This window comes from Hylobates moloch, unplaced genomic scaffold, assembly GCF_009828535.3.
Source record: "Hylobates moloch isolate HMO894 unplaced genomic scaffold, HMol_V3 SCAFFOLD_7, whole genome shotgun sequence".
NCBI classification, from domain to species: domain Eukaryota; kingdom Metazoa; phylum Chordata; class Mammalia; order Primates; family Hylobatidae; genus Hylobates; species Hylobates moloch.
In genome coordinates this window covers 29,186,361-29,208,898 of record NW_026652282.1, presented here as the reverse complement: position 1 = coordinate 29,208,898, position 22,538 = coordinate 29,186,361, and the positions used below count along the sequence as shown (strand labels likewise).

Here is a 22,538-nt window from a genome sequence, read left to right as displayed (position 1 = left end):
TTTTTTTTTTTTTTTTTTGTATTTTTAGTAGAGACGGGGTTTCACCATGTTAGCCAGGATGGTCTCGATCTCCTGACCTCGTGATCCATCTGCCTCGGCCTCCCAAAGTGCTGCGATTACAGGAGTGAGCCACCGTGCCCGGCACTAATAACATATTTTAACAAAACCAGCAGTTCTTCATAAGCTTTCCGTGCATCCTAAGTATATTTTCAACTTAATTTCTCTCAACAATTATTTCAAGCTTTTGTGGGTTACCTAAACTTTCCCCATCATTCACAGTAAATGATTTCATCTCCTACTTTAGTCAAAATAATATTTCTCAAATTGTGGATATTTGTGCTCATCGTCTCTCTTTTTTCCACCTGCCTTGGTGGAAGAGGCTATGCTTCACCTGGTTGATGCTCATCTCTGTGTGTTATGTTCTCAGTAGCATCACTGACTATGTATTAAGCCACCCGGTTCTATTCAGCTGTATATCCAGACTGTCAAAAATCTATGTCCTAGGTCTTTATCATTAGCATTTAAACTGGTTGTGTTTTCATCTTTAAGAAAGTGTCCTCTCCTATAAACGTGCATGTGAATACTTACGTGCCTTATCTTACTGAATCCCTCTGTAGAACTAGAACCTATTAACCTCTTTTCCCTCATGAAATTCTTTCCTCGCTTGGCTTATGGGATACTGCTTTTTCCTGATTAATTCTTTCACATTCTTGGCCATTTGTTCCAAATTCAGTTTTTCTTTAATATTGATATTCTTCAGAGTCCTTGTGTTTCTTCTCTGGATATCCTCATTCATTCCCATTCAAATAGTATCTATTTTCGAATGAACTCTCCTCCCTTATGTATCTTTAGCTCATCTCTTTCTTAAAACCCAGGGTGATACATCTGACTGCCTAATAGACAATTTTAATTGATGTTTGCCTGATATCTTAAATCTCATTACTTCCCCAGACCTCCTTTATTCTTTCTCCTTCCTTTCACCCTGCAAACAGCCTAATCCAGAAAGCTGAAAGCTAACTGGGTCATCTAGATTTTTTTTCTACCATTCACAAATCCAATCTTTGACAAGTTCAATTAATCCTGCTCCCCTAACAGCTCTTGAAAATGTCCAATTCTCTCCATTACCATCACCAAAAACCCTGATTAAAGCTAATATCATGGCTTACTTCTATTCAAGATGACAATCCTTTAGCTGATCTTCCCTGCTACTAATGTTATATTCCTTTAGAAGTTTTCACATCACCTTCTGCCAAAGCGAACTTATTAAAACATAAGTATGATCTTGTTATGTCTCTGTTTATAATCATTTGAGAAAGATAAAATCAGGTACTGATAGCCAGGAGCTGGCTTGGCACTTCAGTTAGGCTTTGGAACTGCTAGATGTTGCCTTGGTACTTGCAGCCAGTCTGTGATGTTCTCTGGTTGAATATAAACAATTGCTAGGAATGCCAGCATCATACAGGGACACTCTATGGTTGTGATAAAGCAAGATAAAAGCAAGACCACTTTGTAATCATATCTTAATACGGTAAAAAAGAATAGCATTGTCCAAACCACGCCTAATGACCAAATATCCCTCATCTTCATTAATGTGACACATTATGCTTCTTTACTAAACACAGCTTTAGCCTCTCTGCATTCCTCCTGCCATCTAGATAAAAATTTTAGGACACTCAACATAGAATTACCCTACTTCCTTACAACATCCAATCAAAAGAAAGCCCCACTTCCTCGATGCCCCCATCATGTATCACAAGCCCACATCTTAAAATAAGCTTTTTCTAACATACTCTTAGAGACAACCCCATAGTTCCCTGTGATGCACTGTCTCTCTCATTGCAGCGTGTAAATCAGGTTAACTCTGATAATCTACAAATACGTTCCCAGTGGTCTTTGTCTGAAAAGTGTTGACAAAGTCAGTGTGTTCATATTGCCCTCATAAAGCCTACAATGATCTAATTTTTGTTTACTTACACAAACTGATTTCTAGCCATTTTTACTTCAATTTCGTTGTTGGTTTCTAGAAATCAGGACTTGAACGTGAAGTGGCTTTGGTTTTATGTGTGTGTGTTTTGTTTTTGGTGTCTCCATGCCTAGCACATAACCCAATAAATGTTTAACTATATGGTTATGTGATTTTTTTCGGCTCTGCAGTCACATTTAAGATAGGATCTATTACCAATATGAAGGACAGAACAACTTCTGAATAAACATTTGTGTGAATACGTTACTTTTCAGTCAAAGGGTAAAACTTCATTATAGAATGTTAAATGAGTAGATTCTTAATTACTTTTAATGTCAGAGTAGGACTGATAGAGATCCATAACTTATTTTCATAATGTTAGAGAAGATACAGAAAGAGGAAGCTTTGAAGGGATGCTAATAAAGAAGGAGGAATAGAGGTCTGAAAGAGGTTTTAATCAACTTATTGAGGAATTTGTGAACTTCCCTGTTTTGTATTCTTTGCTTAAAATTATTTTACTTTTGTTCCTCTTATTGAATATTATACAACTTAGTTGCCTTTTATTTTGCATTTAAGTTACCAATTTTAGAATTTATAATTCTTCATGATCTCTAAGAATTTTCACGAGCCCATAATAATCACTCATTTCTGATACATTGATTTACTGATGCCTTTTTTAGCTTCTATATACTTTACTTGAAATTATGTGTACTAAATATTTTAGAATCTGAGTAGTGGCTTCTAAACATGTGATCATATATTAAGCATATATTGAGTAAAGTAGTATTCTATATGTTAATAACAATTTAAAAACTATATGTTATGAAATATAGATGCTTTTAAGATTAAAAATACATGTATATGCATGTAGACACATATGATAAGCAGCACTATAGAGAAACACACATATAGAAAAGCTGGATGACTTCATGAGGAAGAAATTTAAGAGAAAGATAATGTTAAGGGCAGAGGTATTTTTATGAACATGGCAATTTCAAGGAGATAATTGTAATTGTTATCAGTACTGAATGTTGTAAGAAGCGTTTTTCCTAACAAGAAGAAAATTAATGACTTTCTTTCTTTTTTTTTTTTTTTTCTCGAGACAGAGTCTCGCTCTGTCACCCAGGCTGGAGTGCAGTAGCGCAATCTCGGCTCACTGCAACTTCTGTCTCCCGGGTTCAAGCGATTCTCCTGCCTCAGCCTCCCCAGTAGCTGGGACTACAGGCACGTGCCACCAAGCCTGGCTAATTTTTTGTATTTTTAGTAGAGACAGGATTTCACCATGTTAGCCAGGATGGTCTCAATCTCCTGATCTTGTGATCCACCTGCCTGAGCCTCCCAAAGTGCTGGGATTACAGGTGTGAGCCCCTGCGCCTGGCCAAATTAATGACTTTCACAAAATAACTTTTTGTTCAGTAGTGAAGGCTGAAGTTTGACTGTAGGTATTTGGAGTAATATTGCAATACCGGAATTTGGACTAGTATTGAAATATTAGTCTAAATTTCATTGAAGATGAAATATATAAAAGAAAATGAAGACCATGGTTGAAGGGTATTCACATGATACCCTTCGTCTTGAAAACAAGGGAAAGGGGTATATATACAGTACGTATGTGTATGTACATATATGTACATACACACATAGAGGAGGTGGAAGATCAGAGCCATGAAATAAAAAGAGAGAGGTAAGATTCTACCAAGTGTTGACTCATGGATTGTATATGGTACTCTTTCTTTTCTACTTAGGTATTGGTTTATTACCAGTATCAGGACTTGAGCTGAAGAAAAGGTGAATGTGTCCAATTCCCTATCTAATATGCAGTTTCTAGAATACTTTGATTTAATCCATCCTTCCTTTACTGAGCCTGCAGCACCTATCCCCATGGACTGGTTTTATGGCCACTTTATATAAAGCTATTAGAATTTGTTATGAATTTACACTTTAAAAGAGCATTGTGGGTAAGGGGAGAGACTATAATATTGCATATGGACGCGTTACGCTAAAATAGAGCTCGCCTTATTATGTATCTATAATGTACCAGCCACTTTCATGGAGACTTGGGATAGAGTACAGAAGGATATAGATAAGGATACCTGACCTTATATAGTTTCCATTCTAGTGGGAAAGATGGAAATGAAGCAAGACTAATATGTAAAACATATGGAATGTTAGTGATAATTTCCAAGGAGCAGAATAAAATGAGAGGGTATGCATGTGCGTGTAGACAGAGTGGCACTAAAAGGCCTAGCTGAAAAAGTGGCATTTGATGGGGGAAAATGTCCAAGTAACTAATTTAGGGCCTTTTTAGGCATGGGGAAAAATAATTGCACAGCCGTATATCAGGAGCATGCCTGTAGCATCAGGGAACAGCTAAGCGTGTGGCTGCAGCAGAAAAAAATCAAGATGTTTAGTACCAGAAGAATTCTGAAAGGTTAAGGAAGTTAATTAAGATCAGGCCATGGTAAGGACTTGAGCTTTTATTCAGCTGTCAGCGAGTTGAGCTGAATCCTGTTGTCTCTGTCTGCTCTGTTGATAATATATAATCAGAGAACAAAGGTTGAAATATGAAGACCTTTAGTATCCTATTTTGAAACACACATACCCCTCAGAGATGATGGGGGTACTTTGTCTAATGTGGTAGTAGCGAGCGCCATGATAACTCACTTTCTGGATATGTTTTGAGGTGAGAGCCCACAGGACTTTTTGATGGATTGAATGTGAGGCTTGAGAGAAAGAGAGGAGTGGAGGATTCGGTTTTTGGCCTAAACAAAGGAAAATACAGATTGAGGCCTAGGATACTCCATAGTGAGAGCTCAGGGACGTGATTAGGAACCTGCAAAGGAGATGGATAAAGGAGACCTCAGAAGTTGGAGGAAAACTCTGTGTTCAAGTCGTACATGAAGCCAAATTAGCAAATACTTCTAAGAAGAAAAAGGAATCCTCTGAATCAAATCATGGTGACAGGTGAAGTGAGAACTGAACATCAGTCATTGAATGTAGTAGCTTGGGGGCCAATGGTGAGACTGATCAGAGCAGTTTTGATGGTAGTGAGTAACAATAGATGTGAGAGCCAGTTTTTGTTTTTGTTTTGAACCAGTGTTTGCTTTGCAAGATAGACCTGTGGAAGGCCTATGTTCCTCCTTGTTGATACACAGTCACTTAAAATGAGGACAATTATCTTCCTTTTTCAGCAAAATATATCCCTTTAGACTTTTTTTTTTTTTTGGTTTTTATGCTTTTCTGTGCTTTTCAATGTATATTTCTGTGAGTAAATGGGAGACGGTAGAAATTTTAGGAACTCCTGATCCAACCTACCTTAAAACAGAAGTTCATATATTTCATTTGAGGACAAATGTGTTGGTGGCCAGATCCCAGGAGAAATGGGAATTTTCAGTGATGTTTATTTACTTAACCTTTTTTTTTTTTTTTTTTTTAAAACTTTTTATATGTGGGTTTATTTGGCTATTTCCATGAACAAGGTACTCTGATCGTCTCTTGTGTCAAAAATGTTTCCGTGGCCGAGCGCGGCGGCTCACGCCTGTAATCCCAGCACTTTGGGAGGCCGAGGCGGGTGGATCACGAAGTCAGGAGATCGAGACCATCCTGGGTGATACCATGAAACCTCATCTCTACTAAAAATACAGAAAATTAGCCGGGCATGGTGGCGGGCGCCCATAGTCTTAGCTACTTGGGAGGCTGAGGCAGGAGAATGGTGTGAACCCGGGAGGTGGAGCTTGCAGTGAGCCAAGATTGCACCACTGCACTCCAGCCTGGGTGACAGAGGGAGACTCTGTCTCAAAAAAAAAAAAAAAAAAAAGTATGTTTCCTAAACTTCTTTTTAAGATTATTGAAGTTACCTTTAACTACAATGAGCACATATTTCAATTTGTCTGATATAGTCTTAGCTTATATCAAGCCATTTTTCGCAGCTTTATTATTCCTAGCTCCCCATTTTACTATAAAAACTATCTCATTTGGGGAAATAAATAACGAGCCTCCTTTAATCTCCTCAGAAGTCTCACATGGTAGGTATCTTTATTGCTATTTTACATAGAAAATATTGAGGTTCAGAAAGGTCGAAGTACTTTATTAGGGTCAGATAGTAAGCAGTAGAGACAGAATTGAAAACAGCAGAGCAAAAAGGGTGACTGCAGGCCCTTTTGTTATCTTACCTTCTTCAACATCTCTTTGTTATACTAAATTTTATTATTTTTAATCAACTATCTGCAGCTGTGTCTGAAATGAAATGTTTTCTGGACTCTTCAGTGTCTCTTTCACACTCTTCAAGGCACACTTGTATGCATATTCCTCTTCATTTTGCAATGTTTCTCTTGAAAGTAATGTGCCCTAACAGAAAGCAGATACCATCTAAACATTGACAAATATGCAGATACCATTGACTGCTTCTTTCTGGGGTCTATGTGTCTCTTTATGCACCAGTTATTCAGTTTACTTGAGCTGTATACAGAATTGGTAATCAGCCTATAGACTGTCAGAGTCCATTCTGAGTGACCCGGCATTCCTTGTGATACCTTGTTGGCCCTGCTGAATTAATAGTTAAATATCTTGAACATCCCTAATACATCGAAACTATAAGCTCTGTTTGCTGTGATATATATTCTGATATGCTCACGCCTTTTTGACTAATATCCATTGAAATACCCCTAGTAACAGCAGATCATATCTGAAAGAAAGCTGAAATTATAAGTAGAAGAGCAGGGTTCTAATATTGAATCTAAAACTTCCTGATAATGTGACCTTTGACATACGATTTAATCTTACTGATACTCAGTTTTCTGTTGTATAAAATGGTGTATAATAATGCTGATTTCTTCTTTCTTACAATTATTATGATATACATATGGAAATTATGTACGTAAACTGTAATTTGGTAGTATAAAGAATCTCATTTTCAATGTGGCTGTTGCATTGTTTTCAAAATTTTCACAAAGCTCTCTGTGCCTCACTTCCCTCCTCTGTCAAAATGGGAAAGTAATAGTACCTACTTTATAGATTATTGTTTTTGTTGTAGTTGTGGTGGTTGTTACTGTTACTATTTATATTAGAATAACTGGAACAATGTGGTTAGCAAGATATTAAAGGTCAAATATGATTCCTAAGATATTCAAATATAAGTTTTGTTCTCTGTTAGTAATATTAATTGATTCTAGTAAGCTTAGAATAAAGAGATTATGCTCATAACATTTAGAGAGCTGTTGATAATTTATTTTCTATATTTATAAAGGCCACATAGTGTTCTCATTCTACTTTTTATATCCTTTCACATAAACTAAAGCAAAAGCTCAATGTAGATAAAATAGAAACCCCTCTGATAGGAGATGATAACTCTAAAAGTAACTCAAAGAACATCACTTTACTCAGCTTGTTGTCATTGTTCCTTTATGTGTTGTATTGTGGTATATATTTTTTATCTGTATATTTTTTCTTGATGTAGTTCAAATTCTGGACACCCCAAATCCTCCTGTCTTTCTTGATATTTACATTACATATTTACTTAAATGTGCTTATTTTTTCTCTTCTAAGATGCTCAGGGTGCTTTACATATAACATTTACCTTTTAATGGAGAATAAATGTAAGCAGTGAAAAACAAGTATGCCATAAGCTGCTAAGGACAGATAAGTTAGATCACAAAAATTAATAAATTGAGAAAATAGAAATATTGGAGCTTCATCTAGGATCTTACTTTTAACCAGATGTTGTAGGTACTCTATTTTCATGGACTTTTCAGTTCAACAAATTAGAACCATCCATGATTGTCCACATGTTTCTGGAAACAATCCAACACGTGTCTTTGTGAAACGGTATTTGAAGACAACTCAGAAGTTTCACCTGCTAATTGGAAAGGGATCCTGGGAACATAAAATCACAAAATACCACAAACTGGGTGCTTTGAAATTTTCAGGTGGAATCCAAGATATTAAAACGTGTCTGTCACTTTCAGAGTTTCTTAACTAATTAGACGAAACTGAGTTTTCATTTGTTGCCCTTCAGAGCACCACATAAAATGTGTATCTTTCAGCTAAGAGATAGGTATTTAAGAAAATAAAACAAAGTTATCACCTTATAGATTTTTTTTAAATTTTACTCTTAATTTATTCTCAGTTTTAATTAGTATTTTATATATTACAGCTATTCCTGATGGGAGTTTATTCTGTCAATGACTGGCTTTTTTTAGGATTTTGTACTCTTGATATTGAATCCAATATTCCTAATTCATGAAATCTTTTTTGTGATTTTAATAGACTATATTTTTAGAGTAATTATAGGTTCACAGCAAAATTGAACAGAAAGTACAAAAATTTCCCATGTAACCCTGCTCCCACACATACATAGCCTGCCCCACTGTTGACATTTCCCACTAGGGTGGTATATTTGTTACAATAGATGAACTTACATTGACACATCATTATCACCCAAAGTTTATAGTTTCTACATTAGCTTTCACTATTGGTGCTACACATTCTATGAGTTTAAACAGATTTACAATGACATGTATTTATCTTTTGAGTGTTATACAGTGTAATTTCACTGCCGTAAAAATCCCCAGTACTTTCCCCTTTCATCTACCCTTCTCTCCTAATCTCTAGAAACCACTGATTGTTTTGTAGTTTACATCGTTTTACCTTTTCCAGAATATCATGTATTTGGAATTGGAATCTAGGGTGAAATCCTGCAGTGTATAGCCTTTTCAGATTATCTTCTGTAACTTAGTAACATGCATTTCAGTTCCTCCATGTCATTTTATGCCTTGATAGCTCATTTTTAAGCACTGAATAATATTCCATTGTCTGGATGTATCACAGTTTATTTATCCATTCATCTACTGAAGGACATCTTGATTGTTTCCAAGTCTTGGCAAATATAAATAAAGCTGCTACAGCATTCATGTGCTGGAATTCGAGTGGACATGTGGCTCCTTTGGGTAAATGCCTAAGTGCGTGATTGCTGGATCATATAATGGAATGTTCACTTTTGTAAGAAACCTTCAAACTGTCTTCCAAAGTGGCTGTGCCATTTTGCATTGCCACCAGAAATGAATGAGAGTTCCCATTGCCCCATATCTCTGTCAGCTTTTGGTGTTGTCAGTGTTGTTGGATTTTGGCCATTCTAATAGGTATGTAGTGGTATCTCATTGTTTAATTTGTAATTCCCTGGTAACATATGATGTGAAACATATTTTCATTTGCTTATTTGCCATCTGTATACTTCCTTTGGTGAGGTGTCTGTTAAGGTTTTTTGCCCATGTTTTAATTTGTTTGTTTTTGTTACTGAGTTTTAAGAGTTCTTTGTGTATTTCGGATAAGAATTCTTTACCAGATATGTCTTTTGTAAATATTTTCTTTGAGCCTGTGGCTTTTCTTTTCATTCTCTTGGCAGCATCTTTCTCAGAGCAGGACATTTTAACTTAGTACTATTCAACTTATTAATTCTTTCTTTCATGGATCATTCCTTTGGTGGTGTACCTAAAAAGCTATCAACAAAATCAAAGTCACCTCTATTTTCTCCACTGCTATCTGCTGGGAATTTTATAGTTTTACATTTCACTCTAGAGTCTGTGATTGATTCATTATTAATTAATTTTATGAATTATATGTGCACCACAATTACTTTCAAGCAGTTACACAAATTTCTAAATTCAGTGGAAACGTATTTATTTTTGGTATGTTTATTTTTCATGTTTATTTTATTTTTTATAATTTCACCTTTTGGATTCAAGAGTAAATGTGCAGGTTTGTTACGTGGGTATATTGTGTGACACTGAGGTTTGGTGCTGAGCATAGTATCCAATAGCTACTTTTTTGGCCTTTTTCCCCTCAATCCTTCCCCACTCTAGTAGTCCCCAGTGTTTCTTGTTCCCATCTTTATATCCATGTGTATCCGAGAAAACATGGTTTTTAACCATAATGCTGTGTTCCACAAAAATATATGTTCATGTTATTTTATTTTATTTATTTATTTTTGAGACAGTCTTACTTTGTCGCCAAGGCTGGAGTGCAATGGCATGATCTTGGCTCACTGCAACCTCTGCCTCCCTGGTTCAAGCGATTTTCCTGCCTCAGCCTGTCGAGTAGCTGGGATTATAGGTGCCTGCCACCATGCCCAGATAATTATTTTTGTATTTTTAGTAGAGACGGGGTTTCACCATATTGGCCAGGCTGGTCTTGAACTCCTGACCTCAGGCGATCCACCCGCGTTGGCCTCCCAAAGTGCTGGGATTACAGGTGTGAGCCACTGCACCCAGCCCATGTTATCATTTTTACAGATATATTCAGTGTTGAAATTTTAAAGTGAATTTGTGATAAAATTCACAATAATGTCAGATATTTCACCATCGAAAGTATAAATTTCCAATGAAGTTGATCCAGTAAATCACATGAAAGTAAATAAATTGGAATTAAATAATTGGAATTAAAACAAAAGAAGGATGTAAGGTTTATGCCTTGATAAACTTTTTTGCATAAAGATGTTGTGTTGTTTAGGACCATTTGTTCAAATACTTTTTCTCCACTGTATTGCCTTTGTTTCTTTGTCAAAAATCAATTGATTATATTTATGTGGATCTGTTTCTGAGCTTTCTATTCTGTTCCATTGATTTACCTGTCTGTTCTTTTGCCAATATTACTCTGTCTTGATTACTGCAGTTTTATATCAAGCCTTGATGTCAGATATTGTCAGGTCTCCCACTTAGGAAACTCTTCAAAATAAATTTTAAAGAAAACCTTTATTCAGGCCAGGCGTGGTGGCTCACACCTGTAATCCCCCTGCCCCAACCCAGCACTGAGGTGGGCAGATCATGAGATCAGGAGTTCGAGACCAGCCTGTTCCAACATGGTGAAACCCTGTCTCTACTAAAAATACAAAAATCAGCTGGGCATGGTGGTGCATGCCTGTAATCCCAGCTACTCATGAGGCTGAGGCAGGAGAGTTGCTTGAACCCGGGAGGCAGAGGTTGCAGTGAGCTGAGATCGTGCCACTGCACTCCAGCCTGCGCAACAGAGTGAGACTCTGTCTCAAAGAAAAACAAAAAAAAAAACCTTTACATTTGTAGCTATTTCTTTAAATTAGAGAGTCTTTTCAGATACATAAAAATATGTGGATTATTGTGTAAGCATTTCCATAATTTAATGTGCTTAGTAAATAGTCTTGTCTAGATGATTACTTTTTCTCTGAAACTATTTCTGATATTACCATATTATGTGAAAGAGTTTCCCTCTGTCGCCCAGGCTGTAGTACAGTGGCACAATCATAGTTCGTTGCAGCCTACTCAGACTGCTGTGCTCAAGCAGTCCTTCTGCCTCAGATTCGTGAGGAGCTGGGACTACAGGTTCATGCCACCATCCCTGACTAATTTTTTAAAATTGTTTTTTTAGAGATGGAGGTCTCTCTATTTTACCTAGGCTGATCTCAAACCCCTGGCCTCAAGCAGTCTTCCTGCCCAGGCCTTCTGATTAGCTGGGATTACAGGCCCATCTCTTAACTATTTGCTTTTAATGGAATGTATTAGATCTGCGCTGTACAATTAGTTAACACTGGTCACATGTAACCTTTAAATTTTAAATTAATTAAAATAAATAAAATTAGATTAAACATTCATTTTTTTCAAGTCACACTGACCACCTTTCAAGTGCTGAATACCCACATGTGGTTTTTGGCTATCATATTGGATGACACAGATATAGATCTTTTCCATCCTTGCACAAATTTCTACTGAACAATGCTGCAGCCTGTGCCTGTATCTATTATTTGCCTTCCCATCTGTACTCCAGTATTATACCTGGAAATATTTTTTTTAATGCCTGTGGATTTAAATAAAGTGTTAAAAAATAGTCTCATGTGGAATAACCTTCTGCCTCAAATTCAAGAGAAATCTTTGGTATAATACTATTGTTAAGTCACAGGTGTGTTGTTCCGACTATATTTTAATTGCGTTACAGTTATTTGAATAGTTATGTTTTAGGACATACACATTGTTATAGTTACATCTCCTTGATGATTATAGTAATGTAGTTCTACCCTATGATAGTTTAAAATTTATGTGTCCATAGGACTATTATTAGCTAAACTCAATAGTATGAAACTCTGGCTGTTAACTGAAATAATTTTGTATTTGTGGTTTAAAATTTAACTCTTAAGAGAAATAAAGGAATTCAGAACGTTTTTTGGAGACTCAATCTTGTCTTCCTTGGAAATAGGAGTACTTTGATTATTTTTGAAAGAAAAATTATCCTACATCCTGGTATTCAAATATATATATATAAAATATATTTCTTCTAAATTATTTATGGTAGTTTATTTTTCCATTTTATATACATACTGGATTCTTAATTTGATTTTTAATATTGCCTGTGTACTTATTAGGAGCAATTTCAATGGTGTATCTTTAAAAGATAAATTTCATTTTATTTATGTGACACTTCATCTTTCATTGTTATGAATTGCCTTTTTACTTTTTGCAGTCTTGCGATGAAATGTATCAGAAAGTATAATGTAAAAAAAAGCTGAGTAGAAATCTTATAATTAAAAGTTGTAGGAAGTCGTGAAAATGGCTCATGCTTTTATTGCCATTTTGATGTTTTTGATGGCAAAAGTGTTGAGAAAAAAAGTCTTTAGATTCACGTGATAAGCTGACAGAGTGAAACATCTTAAGGCTTGAAAGGGCAAGTAGAAGTTATAATTATTGTGTAGATTCAGAATCCTTGTATTGAATTACTCGTCTTTGCTCTCATGCTGCAGGCCATAGAGCGAGAAAAAGCCGAGAAGTTCAGAAAACTGCAAGATGCCAGCAGATCAGCTCAGGCCCTGGTGGAACAGATGGTGAATGGTAATTACACGAGTTGATTTAGATAATCTTCTTAGGGATTTGATAAACACATAGGTTCATATTTATCAGCTGAATTATATCAGACAAGCACTTCTTGAGTACAAATTTAAATTAAAAGGAGTTCATATGTTTTTTATTATTCTTTTTTTTTTAATGCTAAGCAAATTATTAGGAGAAATTCACCTTTGAGACCATTGGAAGAAAATGGGATGTGGTAGAATATTTTATCAATCTGTAGCAGAGAAATAAATTTTAATGCAAATCTGCTAGTATTTATCCAAATAATTTAAGAAACTAAGGTTTACAGAAATTTGAAAACATTAACAGTCATGTTATATATGTAAAACTGATCATCATCTGATTTTAAATCATTTTTGCAATATGTTTCTCCAAACAGACTAAAATTATATGGAATGTTTTACCGTCATTCGTGTTTTCTAATAATATATATGACGTTTTCTGTGTTACTTTTTATCACTTTCTCTCATTTAAAAAAAAAAAGGCTCTTCGGGATTACCTTTACTTTTAAGTAACTTTTTTAGAGTGAGATAAAAGCACAAAGCTAGCCAAGCTTTTGTCTTTCTTTTTCAAGCATAAATTAAAATTAATCTTTGCTAATACTCAGTGCCTCAAAAGTTATGTGTACCAAATATGTCATTGACATGATATGTAAACAACCTTCTTTCAAATTATCATTGCTATACTACTATATTTCCAGATAAAATTTTATGAAAATCAGGGATAATGCTATTTCCAAATAAGATTATTTTTCATTTTGTAGAAGATGTTTACAAGAACATAATAAATAAATATAACAAATGTTTTTGTTGTGCATGTCGGCTTTTTCCAGAATCTGCCTGCATTTTGGGGCATAAATTCTGTGTATAAGTTATTTTTGGCCTTAATTGCAAATTTGGCATTAAAAAGTTTAATGGTCTTCCTAGAAACTCAATTCATTTTCTTCATCTAATGAGTCCCATGACTGACTGTATTTGGTTAAATATGAAAACAAGCAAATATAACAGCTGAGACTTGAGTGAACAATTTGAGAACAGATAATGAAAATATCAATAGATTTTTATTTAGATGTATGTTGCTTGGTAATTTTAACTGATCAACTTAACAGCATATTCATGTTAAATAAAATTATGCGATCTAAAAATATTCTCCTAGTTGTTATGTAAGTTCCCCCTAGAAATTGTATTATCACTTTTTCATATTAATAAGCTGATGCAAGGGCTAAACTTTAAATGGTCTCATTTCGTAATTATATATCAAGATTACCTCACTTTAGATCATCTGATGATAACATACACTGAATTAATCAGAAATAATTTAAACATTTAGAAATCAAGGGAATGATTTTTAATTTTTGGTAAGTAAAACTACATGCAGGATTTAAACGATCGTGTAACTAGTGACAATATTAGTTTTCTTGATTATTTCCGTCATAGTTCTAAATTTTGGAGGCATGTAGAAAAGTCAAGACACATAGTAGGTGCTTAATAAATATTAATTGACCAAATTCTGTTTAGCAAAGCAGAATTAAGGCCGTCGTTGAGGTAATGACATTGGTAATTTTGGTGTGAAAATAATCAATAATCCTTCTGAAGGAAAATGCTAACTTTGGCAGATACCAGGGAACACTTGGGCGTAGGGGTGTGATTTGAGACATTCCTGTTTGGTTTGACTGTATTGATCAAATTTTATGCTACCCATTTGTTCTACCAGTAAAGGTATGGTCTAACTGATATGTCATTAGGCTCAAGTTTGGGCCATAACCAGGATGACTACTTAAAATGACCATAGCTCTGTTTCCCCATTAAATAAAATAATTTACGAAATTACTTAAGAAAAAAAAGGCTCAAATATTCTAACTTATCTATTTGTTCCTTTTTTGTCGTTCAAGGAACAAATTGCATAATATTTATTTTCTGTGATTGTGCAAATTGTGAGATAAGCTAGACACATATTAAGTGCCTAGAGTACCTCTTCAGGTGTATTTCAGAGGGACTGCTACCCTAAATCATAATGGCTCCTTTAGTATAGAGCCCAAAACTACATTTGAGTGGTGTAGCTCATGAAGCTGAAAGAGAAATGGAGCTTTCTGTAAACTAGGATTCCAACAATTATTGCATTAAAGCTCTTAAATTTATAAGTCCAGAATCTTCCTTCCCAAGCTTAGGCTATGGAGATATAATAAATCTCACAACCACGTAATTTGCATACATCCTTGCCCTTTTTTTATAGAAAGGACAATTAGCGCTGAATCAATGTACTTCATTTAGGACCTCATGTAAATGGCTGTTCCTCTTAACCATATATAGTTTCCTCAAAAGTTAAGATAAAGATAAACCACTCTTGTATAATGTCATAGTATTATGCCACTAATAAAAATATATGTGTATATATTTATAAATTTGATGTACGCTTAGCACAGTGAAAACATTTAACATATATTCATAGTGCAAAAATATGTAGAATAGCATAAGTATAGCTATTATATATTTTAAAAAATGCTGTGAACTATAGTTTATATGTATCTATGCTGGTACATGCATAGCAAACTGAATTTTCTACTTAAAATAATTTGCTCTAAGATTAAATTACTTTTTAAAAATTTAGAATAATTTTGCAACTCGTCAGTTTGCTTTTAGAATGAAATTCCAAGATGGAAAAAACAATTTCTCATAACTTATTTTACTTCAGTTTTGACCTGAAATGGTACATCAGACATATTTCCAAATGATTTCTGTCTGTTTCTAAATGTCTATGAAGCAATGAAGATTCAACATCACTTAAGTAATGAAAAAAACAAAATCTATTTGTCCTCAAGGCAATTTATTGAAGGAATTTAAGACATACACTGAGAAGACAGGGTAGGGTGTTAAGGTTGTTGAAAGTACAAAATTTACCATGGTTACAATGTAGAAGCGAACTTCATCTGATGGTGCAAAGTATTGTTAAAAATCAGTTGTACATCCTGGAAAGAATATGTCTAGTAACATATGTATAGTTTTTTAGTGTCATGTACCAGTTTTACGATCAATGGGAAGATAATTTTCATTTTGACTGTATTTTATCAAATGTGAAGAGTTGTATGCAGAATTTTAAAACAGTTAATATTAACCATATTGTTGATTTTACAGCGATAATTTATATATAAAGGTTTTATAGACAGTAAGAGATTCTTACTAATTTATTTGGAATTTTTAACCAAAGAAAGGCGTTGCCCAAATTCCTTGCCTACTTTAAAACTATACATGGACGTTTTCCTTATGGATGTTCCAGTTCTTTTGGTCAGAGTAGAAGTGATCTTTCACGATCATAGACTAAAAAGAGAAGCTACTAAAAGGAGAGTGTTAACTAAAGAAAATCATGTTTCTGGCATTTTGGCATGAAATTTTGGTATAATTTTTAACTGATTTATCTCTATCTTAGCTGTATTTTTTGTTTGAACTAACATTAAAATTAATTTACTGTACTTATGTCAACATTAATTGGTTTTATAAATGTGACAGAATATTGGATGGTGCAAAGTACCTCTTTTTACTAGAGACATTTTTCGATAGTTATAATTTTCATGCAGATTACCGTCAATATGTAAGATTAGGATCATAACCCTGGTGTCAGGAAACTGTTAACTTAATGAGGGCAAGTGAGAGGCTAGACCAGGTATCTAGGGATGTATTTATATATTCCTGTAACAATGTATATTGAAAAGGGAGTTTCCAAATTCTTCATTTTACTTTTTAAGAAAGATGTGATATAACTTTATTTAAGGTTTATTTTTACATTTCTTAATTTAAATACAAAATGTTGTAAATAATTTAGAAAATTAGAAAAATTTAGCCATTAAATATCGTAAGTAATCTTTCTAATGCTTTAATAATATTGCTAACTAATTATGGTTTTTTAAGATTTTAATTTGAACAGTCTTTAAACTGATGCTTATCAAGACCAAGGCCTTTCAGTGTATTATTGAGATTGTGGAGTTTTAGGACAACCTAGGACTAAAATAATATACATATGATTATACCTAAACATGTGTCTGTTTTTATCTATTTAGGATTAGATCTAATCCTTTTTGTAAAATAGTGTTCTTGCATGAGTATATATCGTCTCATCAATCAGGTATATAACACAAAAAAGCCTAGTTTAGATAAACTGGTTTTCCATATTAATACTGAAATTACCAAAATATGGTCATATCAAAACATTTATTTGAAAACATATGTAGGCGTAGCTCAGGTTCTTGTTCTTTAGTCTATAAGATGCTTTCACCATAGTTTGTAGAGGAGATACTATAATTATCTAATAGGGTTAGTTAAATTGTGGTTCATTTTCAATTTCTATTTGTAGTTTTCTGTTTTAATTAAGAGTCTAAAGACAATCACATTAAGGACATGTTTAAATAAAAGTGGTAATTATTAGTATATTAGACTAAAGAACATCTCAAAACTATCATTCTCTGAGTGCTAGATTATAGTGTTTAAGGTGATACCTGATAATAAGTATGCTAACTGTTGTAATTAAATGGCACAGAATGATAACACTGACGAGGGCTCTTCTTATCCATAACATTAACCAAGTAACTATCTTTTTTTTTCTTGTATTTTGGTTCATAGCTCATTAGATAATTTCAATTATGGTATTTGAGGTGGGCAACCAAATTTTGTCAGATGGGTGAGGTTAGGGATCATAGTCAGTTTGGCTCATCTCAAAGCTAAAACTCTCATGATCACTGGAAAAAATTTCAGTAGCAGCAGCTCTTGTAATCATATATTTTAATGGCAAGACATATTGCAAATAGTCTGTATAGAAATGTGGCATGGAGACTGTACCATTTGTAGTAGCCCAGCCCCTTCATCATGAATGAGTAGCCTTCCACAGTTGCATATATTTCCTCTTATTCCTTCCTCAGTACTGGGCAGTTTGATGTATATTTCTTCTTTCTCCACATGACACTTAGTATAATGCTCTACATAGAGTTCACATTCAATAAATGTTTTTAATTGACAGGCACATTTTTCTTGGTTTAAGTCTAATCTCCAAAAGTAAGAGCCTCTGTGGGTGTGTGTGCGCACGGCGTGCATGCACGGGTGAACTTGCATGCGCAGACATGTGCGTGTGTGTGTCCATGTGTGTGAAAGGAAGAGACTGTTGTCACTGTTCTTGTGGGAATTGAGTGGCAAAAACAAATATGAGTAAAAATCTGACTTTTTTCTAATTTTATGATCTTTGAAAATAAAAAAGCAAAAGGGCTATATTAGTAAAATTTATATTGCCTTCACTAGGGGTATTACTTTTATATATACCATTAATTTTTAAAAGCTATTACTTTAAGTCAGTGCGGTCACAGAAGCCTCTAAAATCTAGCCTCAGAACTTGTCTTCACGGGTTTTGAATATCTGTCTATTACATTTTAGGTTGTTACATTGAATGCTAAATGGACTTGTAATAACCCTCACTTAAAGTGCAGCAAAAATAGGAGACTGTTTATTAGCAGCTTTATTTTAAGTTTCTATTCCAAAAATTCTTTTAACTCAAGAGCTCTGGAAACACTGGTTTTGCGTTATTTTACCCTGGCTTCATGGCTAATGATGAATATACTTGATGAGGAATACTTCACTTTAAGTGGCAGTTCTGAAGTACTTGCATGGAAGGTGGTGCACAATTAAAATTATTCTAACAGTCTGTTATGCACTGTACACAAGTAATAAAATTAATGGATGCACTTCAAGTAATGATCCATTTCCTCTGGGTGCAATATATTTATTCATAGACTATTTCAGGGGTTGTTTAGAATATAAGATGTGAATGGATTATGATCCATTATCCCTGAGATTCTAATGTGCTACCACAAAATGGTTTCCATAAGTATTGTTCATAATGCCTGGTGTGTTAGTATTTGTATTCTTAAACAGCTAACACAAAATTAGAAAACAGATGCTCAGATGATTGATACTTAAAACTTTTCAGATGTTTACACTTAGAAACTCTTACAAAACTTAAAATTTTCTATTGAGCCAAGGAGCATAATTCTATGAAATACACCTAAAACAATTATATGTAATAATAAATTTATCCATATGCAAATATTTACTTGGAAAACGCTTTGAACCCTTTTTTATTCTACAAAGGTTTTAATGGACTTTGTTAGAAAATCAACAGTAGTCCTGGCATTTAGATGGTCAGTTAATTCATAAAGTTGAAGTAATAGCATTTCTAATTTTAATTTGAGAGGTACATCAAGTAATGTGACACATGACATTGCTCTCCATCCCCTGCCCAAGTATTTTAAAGCAAATTTGATGCAAGAGAGATTGTGTGCTTGTTTGTGTATGGCTCTTGGCTTCAGTGTACATTAGTCTCATAATTGTTATATTCATATAGAGTACACTATTGATTTGGTATTGAATGCGTTCTTGAGTACGGTGTAGTTACTCTCTTTCTACTCCAAGCTGAGAATTCTATTAGATACTGCCAGTGGAGACATTTCCTAGAGGAGTTTATAGTTTGGAAGGATAGTTTATGCCCTTGTTGAGCAGGTAGCATATTCACAATGAATTAATACAATGTTTGCATACAAATCCTTCATAACAAGGCTTTTGATTATCTGTGGCCAACATTATGTCTTTTCTAGTAACATCTAGAAATTTCCATGTTTTTTTGAAATTTTTGGTTTCTTCATAACTTCAATCTCAAATGATTACAAATGTGGCAGAATATTCCAGGATTCCCAAATAAACTCTTTTTACTTTTATTTTAGCTGGAGACAGGGTCTTGCTCTGTCGCCCAGGCTAGAATACAGTGATGCAATCATAGCTCACTACAGCCTCGAACTCCTGGGCTCAAAGAATCCCTGGTTATTGATAAAACTTCTTTAAGAAATGTATAAATACACCTTCTATATCCCATATTAGTCCTATATTATATAAAATTAGGACTAATTTTAAAATAGTGTTATTAGCTTTTTATACATGGCCTGTTTCAGTCATTAAGAAGACTCCCTCTACCCCTAATTTTCACACTAGAGACCTGGTCTCTTGTTTTCTGAATATTCTTTTTCATTTCCTCTATATGACATTGTCTAATATGTCTTTGTTGCCTAGTATGTGTCAGCGTTTGTTTTGAGTAAGTTATATATGTTAACTCAGAACTTTGATAAGTATCCTATGAGGTCCATTCTATTTTTAATCCTCATTTCATGGATGAGAAAAATGAGATCCAGTGAAATTAAGTAACTGAACCCATTTCACACATCTAGTAAGGGGCGTCAAATTTGAACTCTGGTCTCTTTAACGCCAGAATGCTCACTGGTCATTTCTCTGCCTTTCTGCCTGCCTCCCCCTTTTTGCTATTATAGAAGTCGCTCTTGTACCTATCACTGCATTTTAATTGCCTGCATTCAGTTATAAACATCAATATGCAAATAAGTAGAGCGTATTATAAATTTCAGTGTTATGAATTTGTACGAAGTTGAGTTTTCTTCATCATTTTAATTTCTCTTACAGTCATATATTGCAACATTTTTTGGGGGCACAACATAGAGTTTTGTGTAATGATCAACAATGACTCATTAAAACCTGTCCCTAGATTTTAACAGATACTACAGAGCCTACTGGTACTTCACAGGTTTATCATTTACAAAATTAACATATCCATATTGAAAATCAACTTATAGTTTTATTTTTTCATTTGCTACAATTTGTATGGTTGACCTTTCTCAGTGACACAAAGTGATTTCTCTCTGTGTTCCCTTCTCATTTAGACAAATGTTGAATAAGACTCAATCCAGCATCAGTCTATTGATCATTTTAATTTAACATTTCTTTTTTGCCTATTTAATGCCTGGTTTATGTTGAGTTTTCACCCTTCATAGACTTCTAAATGCTTGTTCAAGTTCAACATATGCTGAAAATATTTCTGCGAAATATCTGATCATTTAGATCCATGCCACATTTTTTTGTTATTAACGTAATTTAAAAATTCTGTCCAGTATATTTTTAATTATCTTTTTATTTTCCAGAAATGTTAACGTTTTATCGTAGTACTTTTTTCAAATGGAGTGCTCATACGATTGCAGTTTCACATTCTTCTCTTATACTTTATACCAAAGGTGGTCATTTTATAACAACAGTTACTTAATGGCATCGCTTAAAAAATATTTTGGTACAATTTTTGATCACTCCTCAAAATCTAACGATCAAAAACAGCATGTCACAATTGCTTCCTTATGTATTAGGAAGATATAGAATATGTAGCTCCTGCCCACCACGGACTTCTTTTATACTTAGATATATGGAGCCATGTATATATTCTCTTTTTACATTCTATTATTTCCATTGTATCTCATTAAAAATATATCAGGGAAGAAGGAGGGGAAAATAGTTGACAATAATATTTGCAAAGTTTGTCTCCTTCACCGCCATCCTGAGTAGCATTATGCTTTGAAATTAGTGAAGTTACAATTGTGTTTCAAATGAATTGAGGGACATGGTTTGGCAGTATTAATATCATTATGACAAATAGAACATTAGACTATCAGGGCAGAGGGAAGTGAAAGAGGATAAAATAATATAGTTGTTGAATACACATCTATATTTTTTTTAGTCTTTAAAAAGGATAAAGTGGGAGTCATGTACAAGTTAGCAAAACCACAGGCCTTATGTTTCTAGAGACGTTCTTCAGACTTTTTAAGAACTTAGCTTCCCTTCAACTAAATTATATTACCAGAAAATTAAGTAAAATGAACATTTATAAAAGTAGATTATCTTAGGCAACGTATTCTTCTACCAACCTACTCTTCGAACTTTTAGGTATTTTAACCTAGAGAAAGAACCTTATAGTGAGTTTATGTTCTTTTAAGATCCCTGTAGGTAAATGAGGGAATATAAAACATTTAAATATTCAGTATTTCCAAAGTATAAGAAAGTTATCAGTGCTAATGTAGCTATGTTTAAAAATGCATGATATCATATTTAATATATTTTCTCTTTTATATTCTGTCATTTATTAAGAAAACTATATAAGCTAATCTAAGAAAGTCTAAATTTTGTAAACTAACTTTAGAGAGTTTGAATATTTTAACCCATAGCGTATCGTGATGTTGCCTGCTTTCATGCTATGTATGGAATAATATGTATTTGGATTGGTATTCGTCATATACGAAATGACATAGCATATTCCATGGTTCATAGTAGGTACTCCAGCATGGTAATGGTGACAATGATATGCTTGTGTTTCCATTTTGCCCTTGATAAAGTTTTCTGGGTTCTTATTACTATAGATGATTTTAAAGCTTTGACATCAACTTCTATATTTATAAATTTAAAAATGTTTCATATTAGAAAGATTATTTTTCCTAATACTTGTTTCACTTCCTTGGATCCATGGACAATCTGAGATGGAGTCTCACTCTGTCGCCCAGGCTGGAGTGCAGTGGTGCGATCTCTGCTCACTGCAAGCTCCGCCTCCCGGGCTCACGCCATTCTCCTGCCTCGGCCTCTCGAGTAGCTGGGACTACAGGTGCCCGCAACCACGCCCGGCTAATTTTTTGTATTTTTAGTAGAGACCGGGTTTCACCGTGTTAGCCAGTATGGTCTTGATCTCCTGACCTCGTGATCCCCCACCTCGGCCTCCGAAAGTGTTGGAATTATAGGCGTGAGCCACCATTCCCAGCCAACAGTCTGTTTATTTGTAGTCTTCTATAAATGAAATAAGGAATA

General features: G+C 34.2%; 1 protein-coding gene across 1 annotated transcript in view; it reads left to right on the top strand.

Annotated features, from left to right (window-relative positions):
• The window catches only part of DMD (dystrophin), a 2,251,240-nt gene that overhangs the window by 809,423 nt on the left and 1,419,279 nt on the right, over positions 1-22,538 (top strand). The window contains exon 19 of the mRNA XM_032756167.2: positions 12,720-12,807. Coding sequence (XP_032612058.2) covers positions 12,720-12,807 — 88 coding nt within the window. The remainder of the gene's footprint in view (positions 1-12,719; positions 12,808-22,538) is intronic.